Source organism: Polistes fuscatus, unplaced genomic scaffold (assembly GCF_010416935.1).
Source record: "Polistes fuscatus isolate 324 unplaced genomic scaffold, CU_Pfus_HIC Scaffold2, whole genome shotgun sequence".
Classification (NCBI taxonomy): Eukaryota; Metazoa; Arthropoda; class Insecta; order Hymenoptera; family Vespidae; genus Polistes; species Polistes fuscatus.
The window spans coordinates 1,492,460-1,514,394 of record NW_025113096.1 but is presented as its reverse complement, the minus strand read 5'-3'; the positions used below and the strand labels follow the sequence as shown (position 1 = coordinate 1,514,394).

At 31.3% G+C, this 21,935-nt stretch overlaps 1 protein-coding gene and 1 long non-coding RNA gene across 3 annotated transcripts in view; both read left to right on the top strand.

Annotated features, from left to right (window-relative positions):
* LOC122516514 overlaps positions 1-799 on the top strand; it is a 2,107-nt gene extending 1,308 nt beyond the window's left edge. For both annotated transcript variants that reach the window (XR_006303587.1, XR_006303586.1), the window contains one exon: positions 680-799. This is a non-coding gene — a long non-coding RNA (uncharacterized LOC122516514). The remainder of the gene's footprint in view (positions 1-679) is intronic.
* A 2,947-nt stretch (positions 800-3,746) lies between these two features.
* Positions 3,747-21,840, top strand: LOC122517154 (apolipophorins). Its single transcript, XM_043635564.1, has 26 exons — positions 3,747-3,964; positions 7,634-7,660; positions 7,914-8,098; positions 8,425-8,607; positions 9,279-13,856; positions 13,985-14,482; positions 14,596-14,782; positions 14,862-15,078; positions 15,761-16,053; positions 16,177-16,371; positions 16,457-16,683; positions 16,772-17,264; positions 17,351-17,535; positions 17,632-17,852; positions 17,930-18,503; positions 18,588-18,832; positions 18,938-19,181; positions 19,289-19,525; positions 19,613-19,746; positions 19,843-20,003; positions 20,082-20,265; positions 20,369-20,507; positions 20,603-20,791; positions 20,877-21,122; positions 21,215-21,421; positions 21,538-21,840. Exons 1-26 carry the CDS (start codon positions 3,886-3,888, stop codon positions 21,565-21,567), a joined length of 10,158 nt encoding a protein of 3,385 aa, XP_043491499.1. The 5' UTR covers positions 3,747-3,885; the 3' UTR covers positions 21,568-21,840.
* Positions 21,841-21,935: the final 95 nt, after the last annotated feature.

Below are 21,935 nucleotides of genomic sequence, written 5' to 3'. Positions count from 1 at the left end.
TTTTTGTGTGTCCGCGGATAATATATACATCACATAAGTAACGTATTTTGCTTTTTATTGGCGCGTGTTTCAAAAGAAAAAAGATAAAAACAAGAAACAGAGTAGAATCTTTGCAGCCATGAACAAACAACTGCTCGGTCGATGCCAAAAGACCGTAGCGCTACCTTGTCGAAGAAGATATCTTTCAACGTTTGACCTTACCATCAGTTACTAGTTTCGATCACAAATTTTATTCATCAATTTTATGGTACGACCATCCGACATACTTAACATAATTATTTAAAATCAATCCACCAGACCGCGCGTTCAATATTAAATACGGATAAAATTGAAAGACGTAAAAACCTATCTAGGGAGAAAAACCTTGAGACTCGGATTGAAATACTTTCGTCTACGTTTCCGCATTACACTTCGTATTTTTTTCTTTTAATGCACCAATGCAATCGTGGAATGTGCATTATGTAAAAACAATAAGTAATATATTCTATAAATAAGAATTCTCGGTTAATTAAAAAATTAACAACGTCAAATTTTATAGGGGGAAAGGGTTTTTTTTTCCTTTTAACTTCCAATCATTCGAAAAATATATCTTTTTGAAAATAAAACAATGTAGAATAAAAGAATATTTTTCAAAGTTTTTTTTCTAATTGCGTATATTTTTCTTGTTACTTAATTTTAGTTCCAACTGATGACACCGGTGGCGTTGCTATCTGCATCTGTTGACGATAACGTTGGAAACGACCATAAGTGTAACAAATTTCTGGTTATATTTGTTCAATTTATCTGTATTATGTTATATAGTGATATTTAAAAAAAAAAACGAAAAAAAAACCAAATAAAAATAATTATAAAAATATTAAAGATACATAATTTATTGCTGACTTTATCGACGTAATCTTTATCATTCTTTTCTACGTTTTTTTCTTAATTACTATCAGTACACAGAAGTTCACTTTATATAAATATATATATTTTTAAAAATTATTTTGCGATAATATTTAAGAATATATAATTTTCAATAGTGCATAGTTACATAACTTAAAAATAGAATTATTGAGCGTACGTTCAAATAATAAATACATGTTATTGAGATATATTTTTTCTTTTAGATTTATTGATTAAGATTATGGATGACCAATGAATATAAAAAAGGTTCACCTTGTGGCATGTAGATAACATTTATGTCATATGAATCACATGGCTATGCCTAGTCAAGTCTAGACCAAAAAAATAAAACTAATCATATAACATCCGGATAGATTTATCTTAACTAACTATATAAAATCTAGCATATTAAATAATATATTTTACGAACATTCTTTATATACCATATAACGAAAACGACAGAAATAACTTAATTATTTCCCCTATTTAATAAACCCAATTAAAAAAAAATATTCGATATAATAACATTATCAATTAGATTCAAATATTTCGTACGGGACAACGTAAATTATAATAACGATAAGGAAAAAAAATTACTCCGGAAAACTATTATTTCTCAATGATCTCGCAACTATCGTTTGAACTCTTGTGATCGTTATTAATACCAATTAAAAAATAAGTTTGATCTATTTTTAAACAGCATTAAGATATTAGAATATTCTAAAGACAAATAAGAAACATATTTTATCGTACGTAAATACTTCGATTGTGGTATTAAAATTTTATCGAACTTTTCCATCGTCTCAGTTATCGACCGAGAAATTGATCTAACTTACAGCTTACAGAATACTGCGTTAGGGTTCCTTTGATTGTTTTCTATCCTACTGAAAAATACTTTTCTTATATATAAATATATATTTTATTTAAAAACCAAAAGAAAAAACTATCTCCCCACGTATGAGAAAACGTTTGATATTAAAATCGACAATTTTTAATTTAACGAATAATATTTAATTCTTCTTTTTTTTCTTTTTAGAAATGGTATTTCATACCAGCATGAATACAAATCAATCGATATTTCTCGAAATGTTTATTCATCGATTGTATTTTACGAGTTATCTTATCATAATTCGTTCGATAATATACACAACAATTTTCTCTAGTATAGATATGAGAATTAGATTTTTTTTTTGGTTAACGTTTTCATTCTTACGTATTAATGGAAACGAATAGAAATTATTTTATCGTACCGTTAGATTGAATTTTGAATTATTCAATAGGTACGATTGAGATACCAATAGTTGAATGTACGAGAGACATATATATATATTTAACAAAAAAAAAAAAATGGAATGGAAAGATAGATACTTTTCCTTATGTCAATATAGAAGAAGGAGGTGACAGGTCAAACTCCGTAAAGTAAGATAGCTTGTGCTTGCGTTTGAACAACGATATCAACATGCAGCTATTTTAACGTAGAATATATGAAGATTTTCTTATTTTATTTTTTTTTATTTTTTATTACCAGTTTATAGTCGCATCAACAACAAGGTCATTAGCGACATGTTACAATATATTAGATGTTATATATAAATATATTTAAAAATATTGATTGTCTTTAAAAAATTAATAATGTCAATGTGTGGTGTTTCCTGATTTTCTTTTTTTTTTTATTCACATATACTAAGTTTTCTTCTAAACTTCATCCTAATCCTAATGTTAATTTCTACACTGTTTACCTGACTTTAACTTGTGATTATACTAATGCAAATCCAAGAATGATATATGAAATATGAAAATATTCCTTTGCACATTGTACTTTGCTTTAAATTTATAAATGAAGAAAAAAAATATCAACGATTCCTTGCTACACGAGGAGAATCCATGAGTTTTTTTCTTTTCTTTTTTGTTATTCAGACAATATTCATACTTGGTAGGATTTTCGTAATAATAATAAAAAGATACAACACGACAAAAATTCAAATTAGAAAAATTCAAGGAAATGGGTTTAATTGTGTATTTTTATAACATCTCGTATTGAAAAATCGAGAAACATGACTCTAATTAAAACTTTTCTTCCAGTGCTTCAAATTACAAAAGTTCGACTGCAGTTCTTTACTTTAAAAAAAAAAAATATCATCGACTCAAATTTTCCATCCAAGGTTTCCCGTTTTTGTATATCTCAATAAAAAGTGAAATACCATGAAGATCATAAAGTTAAATAACGAAATACGAATATTTATATTTTCTCTGTCGTGAAAAAATTAAAAAAAAATAAAATAAATTTATGAAAATATAATTATATATAAAATGTATATTAATAAATAATTAAATATAAAAAAAACCGATACTCTCTTCTCTTGATACTTATATCTATACTTCTCCTATTCGTTATTTCTCGCTGACACGTAAGAAAAAAAATATTATATTTAATCTATAGAAAAATAATGGGGGAAAAATCTTCGATCGAATGAATACGATAAAAATGTAATAACGTTTATTATCTAATACTTTGGTTCCTGTGTGAATAATGTTACTTTTTTACTTTCTTAAGAAGATCCTCCTCGGTACCCTCTTATTCCCCATCTATTTACTCATCGATGTCTGAGCAACTTTTACTTCCCCCTCCGACTCCGGCCCCCCTAAATTCCTCCCTCTTTTTCGTCATCGTTATCTTATTCGTCGAGCGAGTAAATGAAATAGAGGGTACGTACGAAGGTTAGACGTGTTAACTCGCATTGGCCCCGAGAAGTAGGGGGCTGGAGGGGTGGGGAGGGGTCTAACCAATGAGCGCGGAAAGACGGGGGTGGTATTGGTTGGATGGAGAGGTAGAAGAGCATAAAAGCACGCACCAACAAATTTACCGCAGCTTTTATTGTGTGATCTCGCGGCCATTTCGTGTCTATCTATCTCTCTCTTCTCACTGACGATTTTCGAGTGCTGGACTACGAAAAGTCCAGAAATCGAGACAAGTCAAGTCAAACGGCTGCGAGATACATCATGGGACACCCACCTCGGCTCTTAAGAGCCATACTCGTCTTTGGTTTTGTCCTTTTATACATTATTTCGGCTTCTGCGAGTAAGTTTCTCATTAATGAATTAATAAATTCTCAAAAATATATAAATAAAATTAAAAATTATTATAATCATAAATTAATATTATATATATATGTGTATGTATTTATTTTTTTTGTTTTTTAAATGAAATTACGAAGTTAAAATCGTATCTCTACTCTCGTCTAATTAATATCTCGATCTTTTTTTTTTTTTGTTAAATGCACTCGTTAATTTGTTAATTAATGGATCGTTTTCTAACGAGTTTTGTTAAATCTTTTGTTTATTTTTGTTTTTTTTTGTTAATAATATATCATTCGTAATTTTATTCTAACGCAAAGTTACAAAATTGATCGGTGATCATTGTTTGTATTCTTTTTTTCGAATATTTCAAATTATTCTGACAAATGATACGATAATATCATCCCGAGATTTACAGAAAATATTTAATAACGTTTTTAAAATTAATTAAAAAATAAATTAAAATTAATTATTTATATATATATAAATTTTCTAGATTTTCTTTTTTATTAAAAAGTTTTGTATCAAAAAGTATTAGAATATTTCTATGAAAAACTATAAATGTGTTGGGATATATGGCGGAAATAATATTAATACAAAGATTTATGCATTTTATTTCTTTTGTGTATTATTAAAATATATCTAATAGTAAGATAAATATTTACCCTAAGATAAATGCGTCTACAATACTATCTGGAAATGTTTAATATTAACAATAGGAATATTTTCTTGATTATTTCATTAGAATTTAATCGTATTTTTCGTAAGAAATTTTTAAACGATATTTATTTTAATTAATATTAAGTTAAAAAAAAAACAAAAAATATAAATTAAAATTTAAAAAAATAATTATTGATTATATATATATATTTCTTAAAATCAATCCACGGTTAAGATTATCAATGACTACTGTTGAAAAATTTGATGAATCATAAAGATTACACTTTATATCAAGGTTAAAGGTTAGTTTACCAGCGAGAGATGTTGAAATGTAAAATTAATCTGAACAAAATTGATGATAAAATTAAACGATGCTAATATCTTGAATAATATCTTAAATTAATTATGGGGTAGCGAGAAGAGGGGCGGAGAAGGGGTGGAGGGGCTAGCTTCAAAAAAAAATAAAGAATATAATTAATATCTCTTTTTCGTACGCAAAATCTTTCGAAATATGTAATTATTCGTTTGAATATCGTTTCATCGATGAAACGTTAAAACCTGATTCGCAAAAAATATATATATGCAATTATTAAAAATCGTATATTAAATCAATTTGTTTGATTTTAATTGTATAAAGTTAATAGTTAGAAAAAATTAATTAATTAAAGGTGGGCCCTTGAGAAAAATTCTTTCCCTTTTTTTTTTTTGTTCTATCGGGAAGTAATTTTTATGGGGTAATTAAAGGAGTAGTAATAAATTGTGTATATAAGTTGGCAACATATCACTGCATAGTACGATGTCTGTAACGTTCAAGTGATTACACGACCCTAGGGTTGGACCGGACGTTTGGTAAATTGATCTGATGTCCCTGCTATCATCCTACCATCGTCAATTCCCAGTAATCTTTTTATTACTTCGTAGAGATGTGTAACCCCGTTACGGGTTTTCAACTATATGATATATTAGAATTCTCATATGAATATATAATGAATGTATATATATATGGGTATTATTGAATATTATTATTATTATTATTATTATGTGTGCGAAGTATTAAATTTAGAGTATCAATCAAATTTTTTGGTTTCTTTTCCTCTCTATTTACAAATCGAGAGATAACTTTTTTTCTTTTTTTTTTTTCGAATAATTCATATTATTCTGACAAATGATACGATAATATCGCGGGTTGTACAAAAGAAAAGGAAAAAAATGTAATAACGTTTACATTTTAATTTTGTCGCTGGTTGTAAATTATTAATGCAACGTTTCGAAAAATGACAAGTATATATATGTGTGTGTGTGTATAAAGAAGAAAAAAAAGGGTTACGATCATAGTTCAAGTTTATCGAGAGTATTTTTAATTAATCATCCGCAGACGTCAGAAATTTTTCTCCGTTAATACGATAAAATATTATTTTTTCTTCGCGCAATAATGAAAAACTTTGAGGAAGTACACAACGACGTCACGTTGCGAGTTTGATTCTTTCTTTTTTATTCTTTTCTTTTTCTTTTTTTTTCTTATTCGTCTATTAAATATTAGATTTATACGATAAAAGAAAAGAAACACAAATTTTCTACGAATAAAACGTGGTTAAGTTTATAAAAAAGTATTATCTTTATTTTTCATTTTCTTTTTTCTTTTTGTTATTCGATAACAATTATTATTTAATGTTAACTTTTAACGATAACGCGTAATAATCGTTCTACAAAAGAAAAAATTTGTTATGATCTTTTCTTTGAAAAATTTCTTCGCAAATAAATAACTTGTTCTCCTATGATATATTGCGTTGTTTACAGAAGACAAGAGTTCGTAAACAAAAGTGATATGGATAAAGAAGATACTTTGACATATCACTTTCGGGTCGCGGTATAAGTCAACAGCGATTATCACCAAATCGTTGAAAAAAGCAATTCTTAATTTTACATTACATATGAGAAATTAATAAGAAATAACGATCTTTTTCTTTTCTATATGCAGATCTTTAATTATTTACAAAACAAAACAAAAATAGAAACGCAAAATCTACGCGCGTATTTTATTCAATTATAATATTAAATAAAAATAACTTTCTTTTTAATCACACGAACGTATTTAAAACATTAATAATATCGCTCTTTCCTATCTTGTTTTCAAAAAGACATAACTTTATGTTAAAATAAACGAACCGTATCGACCCTTTTACATTTCCACGATCATTTCTCGATGAAACAATAAATCACAAGTATTATTCGTATTTTATCAAAAGTTGTGTCCTCAAGTTTATCGCACAAATGGAGTAAATCGTATGCGAAATATATAAAAAAAGAAAAGAAAAGAAAAGAAAAAAGAAAAAACGAATTAAACATTTCAAATTCCCATAAACGGGAATTAAAACATTTGCCAAGATGTTGTTGGTGGTTAATCGATATATTGGCTGTTATAAATTTTCATTTCTTGCTTTCATTCTCTTTCTTTTTTCTTCTTTTCTTTTATTTTTAATCGATAAACTTCGTTATTTATCTTGACCAATGAGCGAATACTTATTCTACTGTTCTACAGCTGGCAAGAATTTTCAATGATTCCCCCGACCGTAATAAACAATTAAACAAAATTATCATTACGGACACGTGGTCGGATAATGGGAAACAAAGCAAAAAAGATAAACAAAGATGAATCTTAAAGCTGAGAAAGGAACGGGAGAACTCCCCCTTACAACTCGTTGGGAAATAAATTTATGACTCTTAACAATATATGACATCAGTTATCACGCTAACGTTTCCTATGCAATTTAAAATTAGTACAATGACCCTCCATCAACATAAACATTTCCACATGATTTCAATCGTAAACAAACAAAACACCCAATGCTTATTTTTTTGTTTTTAAACGATTCAATGTTTTTTTATATTTTTTTTTATTATTTAATATTATACATTTAATAAATAAATATTTTTAATTCCTTTTTATGATATATAAATATCATCGCAATTGAATGACATTAAAATACGATGAACGAAATTTCATTTGTTTCAGAAAAATGCAATCTCGGTTGTCACGGTGGTGAGTATTTCTAAATTTTTGTTATTAAATATATTTAAAAATTAGGGAACGAGAAAGTAATGTCGTTATATGCAAATACTCAATAAATATTTATGTTGATGCATACCGAATGCACAAATCGTGTGTACTTCAAGGATCGTGTTTGAATTTAATGTAGAAAAAGAAAGAAAAAAGATGACGTTACTTTCCGATTCCCCCTTAAACATACAAAAGATATTATAAAAAATATATTATTATTAATAAATAATTATAGGACAACATCCAAAAGCATATCAAGAAGGACACACCTATATATATCGTCTGGAAGGAACATCTGTAACATCTGTCACGGATGCACCAGGCGACAGTACTCTCAATTTGAAAGCTATCGTTGAATTGACTGCTAAACCTGACTGTGTTTTACAATTAAAACTTAAGGACGTCAATGTGAATAATGCTGTAAGAATCTTACGAACTTCTTTAACTATGGAATAATATATTAAACAACAAAATATATATATGTGGGATGCGAGCACTTTCAAGCCAAACTTAAATAGGCGTTTGTGAGAAGACTGGACGATGGGCCCTGGATAGCTCAATGGTTAAAGAGTAGTCGCCCGGATCCGAAAGATCCGGGTTCGAATCCCGGTCCAGTCCAATTTTTTCACGAATCCTACATATATATATATTACACACTCGCAAATTATTATTCATTTTTATACTCACATTTTGATACGAAGGTATGAAAATTCGAAGCGTAAATAATATATTTTATATAATTTCAGGCAGCTCCTTTGTCAGATCTTCAAAAGCACGCACTTCAGTTCAGTTATCATCATGGTCACATTGATCCCGACGTTTGTGCGGAACCAGATGATTCACAAACATCATTGAACATCAAGAGAGCTGTAATATCTTTGTTCCAATCAGCTGTTCAACTTGAATCCGGTTCTACTGTTCATCATGAGGTACATACGTATACAAAATATTTATCAATTAATACGTATTTGCTTTTTTCTTGTTTTTTTTTTCTTTTAACAAACCTTAATAATTCGATTTAACGAGACTCGTTAATTCAAGGATAAATCAAAATTACTCTGACCATTTATTCACATGGGTAGGACGGAGATGTAATTATTAGCTTATTTAATTTATCCTGATGATCGTGAATTGCATTACATTCTGATAATAATTCATCGTATTAAGTGACCGGTATAATATAATAACAACGTTTGATTAAATCGAATTAAAAAAAGGGATCTCGCGTTTGTCTTCTTATGGATAGGTAGAGTCCTATTAGATATACATATAAGTATGCGTGATAAAGAAAGAAAAGAATAATCTGAAACAAAATTCCTTTTAACGATCAATCCAAAAATAATAAATCACAAACTACCGATTTCTAGTAGAAGTTAACTCGAAAATATCGGACACCCGATATTCAAAACTAATCGGTAATTAATTTCTCAAAATGATAACGAATTAAATAATCAATTCGCGATCATATTCAGAAAAAGAAGTTTTTTTATGACATCCCGAATCGATCAAAATAATCATTTCCACTTATATATTTGAGAATATTTTACAAACCATTTGAAATTCTACGTTCTCATTGTATCGTTATTTATTTTCCATTTAGACCGATGTATTTGGCAGTTGTTCGACAGATTTCACTTTCCAAAAGGAAGGTGATTCCTTGCTCGTGCAGAAATATAAAGACCTTTCGGAATGTTCGTATCGGGAAAATATTGGACAAGGACTCATAACGTCGATATTCGACAAATCGGCTGGCATCAAATCAACCCCGTTGCTCGAATCTCATCAGAAGATTGAACAACGCTTTAAACAGGGTATCCTAAACAAAGCATCGTCGACGGAAACTTACAAATTGCAACCATTTAGGAACGGAGATGCAGGAGCAAAGACCGTGGTTGAAACGACTTTAACATTTAAAGGAGAGAAAGGTGATAATCCGTCAGCACCGGTGTCCGTTCCCAAGTCGATCATTTTCGAAGTTCCGCATCCGGTCGTCAAATCGTCAGTAGATGCAATTAGCAATGCATTGAAGGCCGTGTCGGAGGAAAAAGGGGAAGTCGTTCGTGAAAAGGCAGCCGAGAAATTTGCCGAACTTGTCAAAGTGCTTCGATTAAGCAGCAAGAAGGATATTCTTTCGGTATATCAGAAGGTCAATGCTGGTTCGGGTTTTAATAAAGTATCCGATAAGAAGATATTCTTGGACGCACTTTTCCGTACCGGTAGCGGCGAGGCAACTGAAGTGGCCGTGGAGCTTGTAAAAACTCACCAATTAACTCATTTGCAAAATTTCCTCTTCTACGCCAGTCTCCCGTTGATTAGACACGTCAATCTTCCAGCAATAACAGCTGTAACGTCACTTTTAAATCAACAAAATATACCAAGAATTGGTTATCTTGGAATTGGACATACTATTGGTAAATATTGTCAAGATCATCCCTGTGAAAATGTTCCAGTAGTAAAAGACGCTATACACAAGATTCGCGAGAAAGTTGGAAACGGTAGGACGAAAACTCGATCCCAAGAGAATATAATAATTTCTAGCTTGAAGGCACTCGGTAATTCGAAATATCTGGATGATGCCACCTTCCAGAAATTATCAAACATCGTTGCCGATAAACAAGTACGTAATCGAGTACGAGTTGCAGCTATTGAATCATTGTCAAATACTTGCTCGATGAAATGGAAGAATCAAGTTATGAATGTATTGAGTGACCGCGATGAAGACAGTGAGATTAGGATAAAAGTATATCTTGCTTTGGTAAATTGCGCGTGTCCACATGTTGCTACCAAAATAGAAGAGATATTAAACAAGGAAACCGTGAATCAAGTTGGATCCTTCATAACCAGTCATCTCCGTAATTTAAGAGCATCGACGGATCCTAACAAGAAAGCTGCTAAAAAATTCTTGGGTCATATCAAACCGCACACCAAATTCCCAGAAGATTTTCGTAAATTCTCTTTCAACAACGAATTTTCTTATAATCTCGAAGCACTAGGTGTCGGTTCTTCCGTTGAAAATAACGTGATTTACAGTCAAAATAGTTACGTGCCACGTTCAACTAGCTTGAATCTAACTGCCGAAGTATTCGGACAATCCTTCAATTTCCTCGAACTCGATACACGTGTAGAAAATCTTGACAGAATAATAGAACATTACTTTGGACCTAAAGGAGAATTTAGCGAACATTCCGCCGATTTGAAGACAGCCAAGGAAACCGTCGAACATGCCGACGAGGTCAAGAAATACATATATCAGCGTTTCGATCAATTGAAAGGGCGTAACAAGCGCGAAGTAAAACAAGGTGAATTGGACAAATTTGCAAAAAATGTACGGCTACGTAACACCGAAGTAGACGAGGACCTTAACGTTGACTTGTCTGTGAAATTATTTGGCGTAGAACTCGCGTATTTGAGTTATCAGGACAATCCGCAGACATTCGAACCGAAGCAACTCATCGATAAGATATTTTCAAATTTCGAAACAGGATTTGAAATAATTAAGGACTTCGATTATAACTTCCAAAATAATCTTCACTTTTTAGACGCTGAACTGGTCTATCCAACTGGTTTGGGTATACCATTGACATTGGGCGTAACAGGAACTAGTGTAGTTAATTTAAAGGCTAAAGGAAAATTGGATATAGCAAGTATTTTGCGCGACCCAAGTAACGCAGCTGTTCGAGTTGCTCTTGAACCAAGTGCATCGATCAGAATCACCGGTAGTATGATGCTCGAGACATTAGGTACGAAATCTGGTATGGTTATTGCTGCTACCCTCGTAACCGATACAGCCTCGGACATGTCCATCAGAATGATCGACGGTAGTGGGTTCGACGTAAGCTTTGGTATCCCTAAAAAGACGCAACAGCTTATCTCCGTATCCAGCGAAGTTCTATATGCGTGTGGATCAAAGGGTGAAAATCTCGAGCCCATTAAATTTGAAAAAGGCAGGAAATATTCAGATCGTTTCGAACAGTTGTCTTCACTTTTGGGTATTAGTGTGAGCGGGCATGTTCAGTTCCCATACAACGATCTTGAATCAATTAAAAGTAAACCTTTCTTCCCGTTGAGCGGCCCAACTAACTTTGGCATAGCCATTGAAAACGACGACGTTAAGAATTATTACTTTAAAATTTATTATAACCGAAAAGAGCCGTATGTGCGTGCCTTGGAAATTTTGTTCGATACGCCCAATAGTAAAACGGACAGACGCCTTTCCTTGCTGGTAGAAGGTGGTCTTATACCAGATAAATACTTCAAGGTAGATTTAAATATGCCTCTGAAAAAGGCTTCAGCTTTAGTCGTCATCAAAAACAGACCCGAGGAGAAAACATTCTCGTTTACCGCTCAACATGAAATTAACCATTACTTTTTCCGTGCTGGTATCGTCGCTAATGGCAACAAGTACAAGCCTGTATTAGAATATAAAGTACCAGAACATATCGAGAAATTATCAACCACGAATTTGGCAGTCAAGGGTGGACATAATGGTGGTCAATTATACAAAGTCGATGGTGCTGTTAGTGTTAACGACTACGAAGATGGTAAAAAGTACACATTTGAAAATGTAGTCATTACCGGTGCTAACAATAAGATCGTTTCTCTTGATGGATACGCTGTTTCCACAACTAACAAGGGTATCTTCGACGTGAAACTCGGTTATGGGGATGAGAATTTAGCCTTAAAATTGGACGGCAATAGATTAGGGGAAAATAATTATCTAGTGGTAGTATCAGCCGTGCCATCGAAAGATCCAAATATTGGATTTAACGCTAAATGGGAATACAACAGGCAAACACGGAAAATTGATCATAAATTCGTTTTTATTCACGGAGCTGATCCAAACTCCGAGACGAATCGTTTCACTTTGGAACAACACCTCGATTACAATCTTCATGCAAATGATTTTCTCTTATCCGGATCGACAAAACTGAAATATCCCGTTGTTAATGCACTTTTGGAAATCGATGGGAAAATGACTACTTCGATGTTAGAAGCTGATCTCGATATAAAATACGAAAAATTCAAATTTGGTACAGAATTGTTACTGAAAACTGACATGGTTAAACAAGGCGACTACGAAATTGAATTAGAGGTTGAACTTATGCAAAATAAAATAGAATTGAAATCAAAGCGTACGGTCATTGATATTGGAAAGAAAAACAAGTTCCAGAATTCTATCGAACTATCGCCAGGTGGTAAATACGAGGCCAATTGGGAAGTAACTCACGAAATGAATAAAAACCCTCTCATTTTAAAACTTAACGGTGATCTCAATCTAAATGGTAAAGTTGTCACGGTTGATACCGCTCTTGAAGTTAAATCGGAGGACATTAATTCCCACGCGGTCATTGTTGTTGCTGGAAATAAATATTTAGACTTCAATCTTAAAAATCACAATGGTCTAAGTCCCAATGGAAAGTTGAATTTGAACGTGAAGAATCATTTGATCGTTGTCGGACAATATAATTATAACAATGGCAAAGGAAACGGAATTATTACTATCGATATTCCTAAATACAATCGCAAGATCAAGGCTCACGGAGATTTAACCGTGACCGGAACACAACACACAGCTAACGTTGAATTGTTATACGATGCTGACAAAAATCCAACTAAACGCATTAAATTATCATCCGTTTCTGACATTACCAAGACATCGGTTGATACTAAAAATATCCTAGAAGTTCTCTCATACAAATTAGAATTAAATGTGAAAGGTAATCTTAAAGGGACACTGAGTAATGGTGAATTAACGATCAATGCAGATACCACTCTACCAACTGGACGATATATAGTATTTTCTGGAAAACGAGTATCCGCCAAGAAAGACAACTTGTACGATATTAATGTACAATCTGAAATTATAGATCACGTCAAGAAAGGTGACGCGTCACAGAAATTAACTTACAAGGTCGATGTTAAAGATTTAAATATGGATAAAATAAGTTTCTTGACGCATGTACAATCAACTTACGTTGGTTTTGATGGACGTGATTTAGTGTCCGATTTAGTCTTTAATATTATCGAAAATGCGTCGAAGAATAAGATAGAACTCGATTTGAAACATTCGGGATCGTTTCTACACAAACCCTTTGCTTTTGGAGTGAATAGCGATTACGGGAAAAATGATGCAACATATAAAGTCAAATCATCTCTTGGAAATGACTTTGATCTTATGGTAAGTCTCATAATCGACTTTGTATATTATTTTTTTAATATAATTCTATATCTCTTACGATATAAAATAGATTTGAAATGAAGTACAATGTTTCGACAATTATCTATACATTATAATATAATTTACAGATTAATGGTAATTACATTAATGGTAACAACGCAGACGCACCTTACAAATCCGAATTTACCGGTGCAGTCAAACTACCGTTTGAAAAGTTACAAAATATCAAATTACATGTATCCGAAAATTTGTTATTAAATCTTCAAGAAAATCATCTTTTGGAGCATTCAGGTGTTTATGAACTTACTTATAACAACGACAAAAATATTAAAATGGATTCCCATTTAAAATACAAGGATGACAGTAACAGCAACGAAGGCGGTGGAAAGATTAGTTTGACTGTTCTTCATTATCCAACTTTAATTATTGAAAACACATTCAATAATGTCAACTCTGATAATATAAACAAAGGTTCTTCCTTGATAAAATTGTATTATGGTGACAAGGGTGGAACGTTGTCTCTTAACGGTGCTTATGCTACTGATTTATCAATGATTGACATCAATGCTAAAGCTACGACGACTATGGAAAAATTAAAAAATATCGATTTTCATCTTAGCCATCAGGTAAATAATGTGTCTTTATTTGATCAAAATAATTATCGATGTAGATTTAATTGTAATTTTACAAAACATTTTAGAACATTTTAAATAATGATCTTGCTAAATTGATTTTCTAGAAAAAACCAGAAACGAACAACAGAAAAACTGATGCCACCTTACAATTGGACGATTCGAAATATACATTAAACACTGAAATTCGACAAATGGTAACGGAACCAAAGATTCACATTACCTTTACTAGTCCAAGCGGTGTAACAGAATTATTATCTGAATACTCGAAACTCAGTGATACCGAATACAGTGGTAATTTGAATTTTCCTATTGAAAATAATACGAAAAACTTAGCACACAAATATTTCATTATTTAATTATTGTTCTTTAGGTGTTTTGAAAATCATAACACCGTTAGGATATGTTATAAGTGAGGGACGAGTCAACTTAGCCAGTATTGATGATTTCTTAATTATTATCAACTTTGACAGCGATAAAATAAAAACACGTAAAATTCAAGCTGAGGTATCTACTAAACCTACTGCTAAAACTGGAAAAAGGATTATTATCACTGTCACCAGCGACGGCAAAAATTTGGTAACTGGAAGGTATTTATTATAACATTGCTTATTATTATTATTTATAATCAAAATAACATAGGATGTGTACGGACAGGTAATACAATCATACAGAAGTGATTCTACATGTTAACGTAAATTCAAATAAAAAAGTTACATTTTTCTGTTCGAGGCATCGAATTTTAGAGACAATTCTCTTTGAACAAAATTTGTAATTTAATAATCTTCTGTTATTATTAGATTAATTATAATCACGAAAGAAATCGTACTCAATTAACCCCTTGCTCTGTCCTCTGGATCACCCTTTTATCTCGTTGCGACGATTTGGAAATCGTTATCAATAATAATCAACTGCTGTTGCGTCGTCGTTACAGTTCGACTATTAAAGAAAGACTAAACATAAAAGAAATAAATCGTACAACCAATTCCAAATATAGAGAGGTGACAATGAATGAGAAAACATAAGTAAACAAAAAAATGTTTATCGTTTCGAGAGATAATTCAATGTACGCCTATTCCAGATAATTTTTATAATCGGTTTTTTTTTGGGGGGGGGGAAATGAAACTTCAAACGAAAAAAGTTACAATTTTTGTTTATTTTCATGGCTAATTTCCACATTTCGAATCATCCGGTTGTACAACCTGTCCGGATACACCCTGTACGAGAACATACTTTCTACAAATTTGTACTGAGATTTTTATATTTTCGCAGTACAAGTTACAAAAAACGCGAAGAAGGAGGCAAACTCATTGTAGAGGGTAATGGTAGCTTGAAAATTGGTGAAAACGTAAAAAGTTCTTCTTTTAAATATACTCGTCAACAATTGACACATGAAACTGATGGTGAAACTGGCGTGGCTATGGTTCTTAATGCAAATTTCGGACCATCCGCAATAATTGATGAAATCAAATTTACAAATAAAGAAATACACGTGTTCAATAGTTATTGCGAGCAAAATAACGACTGTGCTCACTTCAAATATCAAGCAACTTTGGACACAGACAGTGAGTGCATTTTCGAATCATCAGATTCATATTTTGGAAAGATAAAAATTAACACGTTTGCGACGGACCCTGGTATTTTGTATAATTAAATGACTAATTTTTTGGTTTTCTTTTCTTTTTTAGAAAAATCTTATCTGAAACAACAACAAACAGTCGAATTCGATTTGAGGAAGTTCAACATACCTGCCGAATTTGGATTACAAATTAGCACTCAATATGCGAATGATATGCTTGATCATACAGCTAGTTTATACATGCATTCCACTAAAGATAAATCTCAATACACTTATCAACTCTATATTCATCCAAAAGAAGCTGGTAAGAATATTTTTTCTTAATGACATTGTTCAAATATTTATCAATCGGATTAGTGAGAAATGAAAACTATCTTTCGTAATTACAGCTGCCATTTTAACTTTACCAAGCCGTGAGCTAGCACTTATTGCAACAATGGATCTTCCGAAAAATAAGCCAGTTGGATCATACAAATTAGTACTTTCTTCATTCTTAGATAGAAAAAATAATCCTTCAGAGAAAACAAGTTTATCTATTAACGGTGATGTTAACGTTGACAAATCTAGTTTATCCATTAATGGTGAAGCCAAACTTACATATCCATCACAGACAAAGGTACAATTATTATAATAAATTAATATGTTAAAAAACAAATTGAAATTATAGACAAAAACTTACATAATATATTTCATATTCTTCTTAGGACATGATGGTAAAAGGTAAATTGCATAGCAACAACCAAAATCTATTGGATGCTAGTGTGGACATTGATATTTTCGCGAAAAAATCGCAAAAAGTCAATTTGATTGCTAAGATAGTACGATTACCAATTGAAAAAGGTTATAATATAACTGGATTAATTGAAGTACTTAGTAAAGGTCAACAACTCAAGATCGAACATAAAACGCATTTGACATTGGCAACTAATGAAATAGGAGCCGGTTCTATATTTTCATACACGGATATTAATCAAAAACCAAGGAGTACAATACAATTATTCTCTGCTAATCAGGATGAAGCTCATCTCTTGATAACACTTCCCAGCAGAGAGATCATTAGATCCGATGTAAAAATGGAATGTTCTAAAACTTTACAAAAAGTGGAAATAAAAACTAACATTCTCGACAGAAAGCCTGTCATTACTACTCTTGAAGTTAACGATTTCAACAACTTCAAATTTGTACAATACGAAAAGGGTAAATTACGATTTAACGATATAACTCTTTTAATAATTAATATTAAAAAAAGAAATATACGTACACAAACAATCATATTTTTACAGGCACCCCTGACAACAAATTGACTGCTAATGGTCGCGTTGTATTAGGAGAACTTGCGGAAGTTCATTCTAATTTTTACAAAAATGGTGAAAAGAAAAATTTGTTCTACATCTTAGTGCACCTTGACGAAAACAAATTTTTGCAACCCGATTTTGGATATAACAAGGATAATATTGAATACGTAGCGGTAATATATAATACTTAATATACAAATATATTTACCATACTCTTTGCTATATATTATATCTATGCAATTACTATATTTGTTTTTATTTTCATATAGGATTACAGCAAAAAGCAAATTCTTGATATAGCACAACAACTGAAAACAGTTAAAGTTGATACGGGTAAGGAAATTGTAACGGAACTCAAGGATCTTTTAGAGCATACCAAAAAAGCTCAGCCAAATTTGAAACCACTTTTGGATTATTACTCTAGTGAATTAAATAAATTTAAAAACGAACTTAATGCTGATCAAACTATTCAAGAGATTCAAGCGAATATGTAAGTAATCATATGACTAATGTTTTTTAAACGTTTCTTAAATAATATCGTTGTCTAACGTATGCAATTAAAAACAGAAACAAACAATTTGGGTCATTTATAAGTGCGGCCAATGAGATTATTAAAAAACTTATTGAACAATTTAACGAGCTCTCCAAGCAATACAACGTAGTTATTTCTAAATTGACTGAAGCAATTGAAGCAATCTATCCTCGAATAAAAGAATCTTATAACAAAATTTTTAACGCATTCGTGGAAGTATTAAATGCAGCTGTAAAAGTAGCCACGACTTATTTAAAAACTATTTTAAATGTCATTAATGATCACCAAAAGGAAATCAAAGAATTGGCTATTATGGTAACAGAAGTTTTCCAAGGTGTTGCCAAAGTATTATTTAAAGCAGCTGAACAACTCAAAAAGGACCTTAATGAATTTGTAACTTTGCTCATTAATCAAGCCAAAGCTTTACCTGTTTTTGAAATTGCAAAAGAGAAATATAATCAGATCATAAACTTCGAAGTACCAGAAACAATAACAAACCCTATTGAAGAACTTTGCAAAGCGATAAATGCAGGATTACCTACGGCAGAATTAAAAAGTTTCTTCAGTTCAATATGCCACTACGTAATGATGATTATCAAACGACAAAAGGTAAATATATTATTATAATTTAATTTTACATATATTGAAAAAAATTAATTTTATGATAAAAATTATTTTGTTTTGATTTTACAGCCTGACAATGTTCAACAATTGAATAAAATTTATACAGAAGGCGTTGCTGTACTTAAATCCTTAATAAGTCTATTAGAAACACCATCACTCTATTATGATATTAGAAACATTTTCGACACAAAAATACCGATCAACTTGAATATTTTAAGTAAATTACCTGGTATTGCCTCATTGCAAGTTTCACTCTTAAATGTTTGGCGAAACGGTGAATTACCGACACCTCTTGATATTTACTACACGTACAGGTATGTCCGAGATTGATTTTTCCTAGTTTTGGTATTGTCCAATTATATAGGGTAACATACCTTTCTTTTGTACGATTGTATCTTTTTATGACGATATTCATACAGGCCTACTGTTCATCTGAGTGACATCATACCGCCATTCGGCAAGAGAGGAACTGTCACTGATGGAGGACACATCTTTACATTCGATGGAAATCATTTGACATTGCCTGGAACATGCAATTATATTCTAGTACAAGACATGCAAGACGGTAATTTCTCTGTTATCGGCAACTTCCAAAACGGAGCTCTAGTCAGTGTAACTATTACCGAACCCAAAGAAAGTATCACGCTAAAAAACAATGGGAACGTAAGTAATTAAAATATTTATGATTGATTGAGAATTACATACATATATTTATTGATCATTTATTACATTCTTTACAAAAAATACTTAAAACATAAATACATTGGCAGATCTTGGTAAACAACAAACCCGCGGATTATCCTGCTAATACAAAGAATCTACATGCTTTCTTGATCAAACCACTAGTAAACGTGAAGTCTGATTACGGTGTAGATGTAATGTGTAATTTAAGAGCACCTATGATTTGTACAATTCGAGTTTCTGGCTTTTACCTTGGCAAATTACGTGGGCTTCTTGGTGATGGCAACAACGAACCATATGATGATTATACTTTACCATCTGGAAAGGTACTTTTGTCATATTATTAATTTTATTTATAACATTATTATTTATTTATGGAATAACGCACATTCAAATTCCGTACACATTTCTAGATTACTCAAGACGGAAGTGAGTTCGGAAATGCTTACAAATTGAAAGGAGATTGTCCAGCAGTTACTGCTGTTAAACCTGGTACACCAACTCCAGCTTGTGCCGAATATTTTACCAGTCCTACTTCGTCATTAAGGTATCTATAGATATATTGTTTTATTTCTCCTATTAAAATCAAAAAAAGGATATGGAAAATGTTTTATATTTTTACCTATTCATTTGAATATTTTAGTTCCTGCTTTAAAATTGTTGACCCGAAAAACTATCAGTTAGCTTGCGATCAAGTCGTTAATGCTGGCACTTATAAGGAAGGACGATGTTTGATTGCAAAAGCATATTATGCTGCCTGTTACGAACAGAATGTTTTTGGCATAAGCATTCCTAATAATTGCGGTATTCTTTATTCTTTATTTATACTTTTCTACAATTAAAAATAATTCTGTGAAATAAATCAAATTATTATCCTTTTAGTAAGCTGTAAAGTTGGCGCAAATTCATTGACTGTTGGCGAAACCTTCAGCGTCAAGCTACCAAAGAAAGAAGCCGATATTATCTTCGTAGTAGAAGAGACAGTGCCAAATGAGAAAATTTTCAAGGATATGATTGCACCACTTATGAATGAATTAAGAGAAGAATTGAAACAACGTGGCTTAACGTACGTATTATATCATACACTTTGTATGTAATTATAACAAGTTTAAAACAAAAAAGAAAAAAAAGAAACAGAAACAATAATAATAAACGAAATGAATTTATAGTGACGTTCATATCGGTCTCGTTGGTTTTGGCGAACACTTAGACCAGCCACGACATTATACAACAGATGGCAACGCAAACATCATGGGTGAAGTAAAGAACATTAAATTCGAAGGAGAGAACCCGATCATATCACTACCAGTAAGCTAATTAAACTTATCTAACATGAAAGAATTTTATAAACTATTCACATAGCTTTACGATCACTTATATTTGTCTTATATCATAATTTTTAGGAAGCTATAAAAGGAGACACAAAGAAGAGAATTAAATATCTCGAGCAAAGATATGACGTCGAATTTGGTACTTTCAAATTGACCGAGGCTTATGAACAAGCAATAAATTATCAATTCAGACCAGAAGCAGTTAAAGCTGTTGTTGGTGTTATCGCTAGCCCATGTGAAAAGAGTCCTCTGTTCATTTCAGTTAGTCTATTTTCTTATTATTCACTCTAATTACATTCCCATTCAATTATATCGACATATTTAATTAAAAAAAAAATCTGAACAGTTACAGCAATTGCGTTTACTACTTGGACAAAAAGTATATCGTGATCTGGGATTAAAATATTACCACGTATCATTCCTGAACGATATTCTTATTTCTGGAAAACCACAGAAAAATATTGTTGGTTACGATTATAACAGTGCTTATACTTTCTCTGATAGTAAAAAGAGACCTATGGAAGGAAGTAACGATCTTAGAAATAACCTTGACTTATCAACAAGTGATGTTTGTGCAGACTTTGCCGTATCCGTAAGCATACGTTCTACGTTTCTTTTCTTTTTTTATTTGATTTTGTTACAATTTCTGACAATGGATTTATTCAAAATCATTCTTTATAATAGTCTGGTGGAGCAGCATTTAGTTCGAGCAATTTCCTCGAAGCGAAACCTAATCAAAGGAAACAGTTCGTTCAAGTAGTCGCCCGAAAAATTACTAGTGATCTTGTCGACATCGAAATCGAAGAGGATTGCGTGTGCAAACAATATTACGGAACAATTGCTCGTCCACGTTGCGAAATCGTAAACAAGAGAGAGAAGGAACCACTGACGGTATGTAGAATCTTAACAAAGTAAAGAAGTATTATTGACAAATTCATAGCAAGATTTATGAAACTACCAATGAAAAATATAATTAATAATTTATATGTTCATTTATCTTGTTACAGAGGCACACTAAAGGTGGAGTTAAGGGCTAGAACTGTCTCGTATAATAGTATAGAGACTATTATTATTAATTAATCAAAATGTAATGTATTTGCTTATTAAGCCATTACTAATGTATTTAGTAATATATAAGATTGTGTCATTTAAGATTCACACTTATTTTATATAAAATGACAAAGCACCATTAAAACATAAATAACATAATAAATTCGATATTATAATTGTTAAACAAGTGTATCATTATTTTTTTATAAGAAACGTAAAGACGTATTAAAAAAGCCTTCTGCAACAAGTAAAAGAAGAAATAATTATGAAATCTATTGTTTCTATACTGTTCAACAGCTTCCGAAGCGAGAAAAATACTCGCTTCAATCGAAACACAACAAATTATTTATAACTT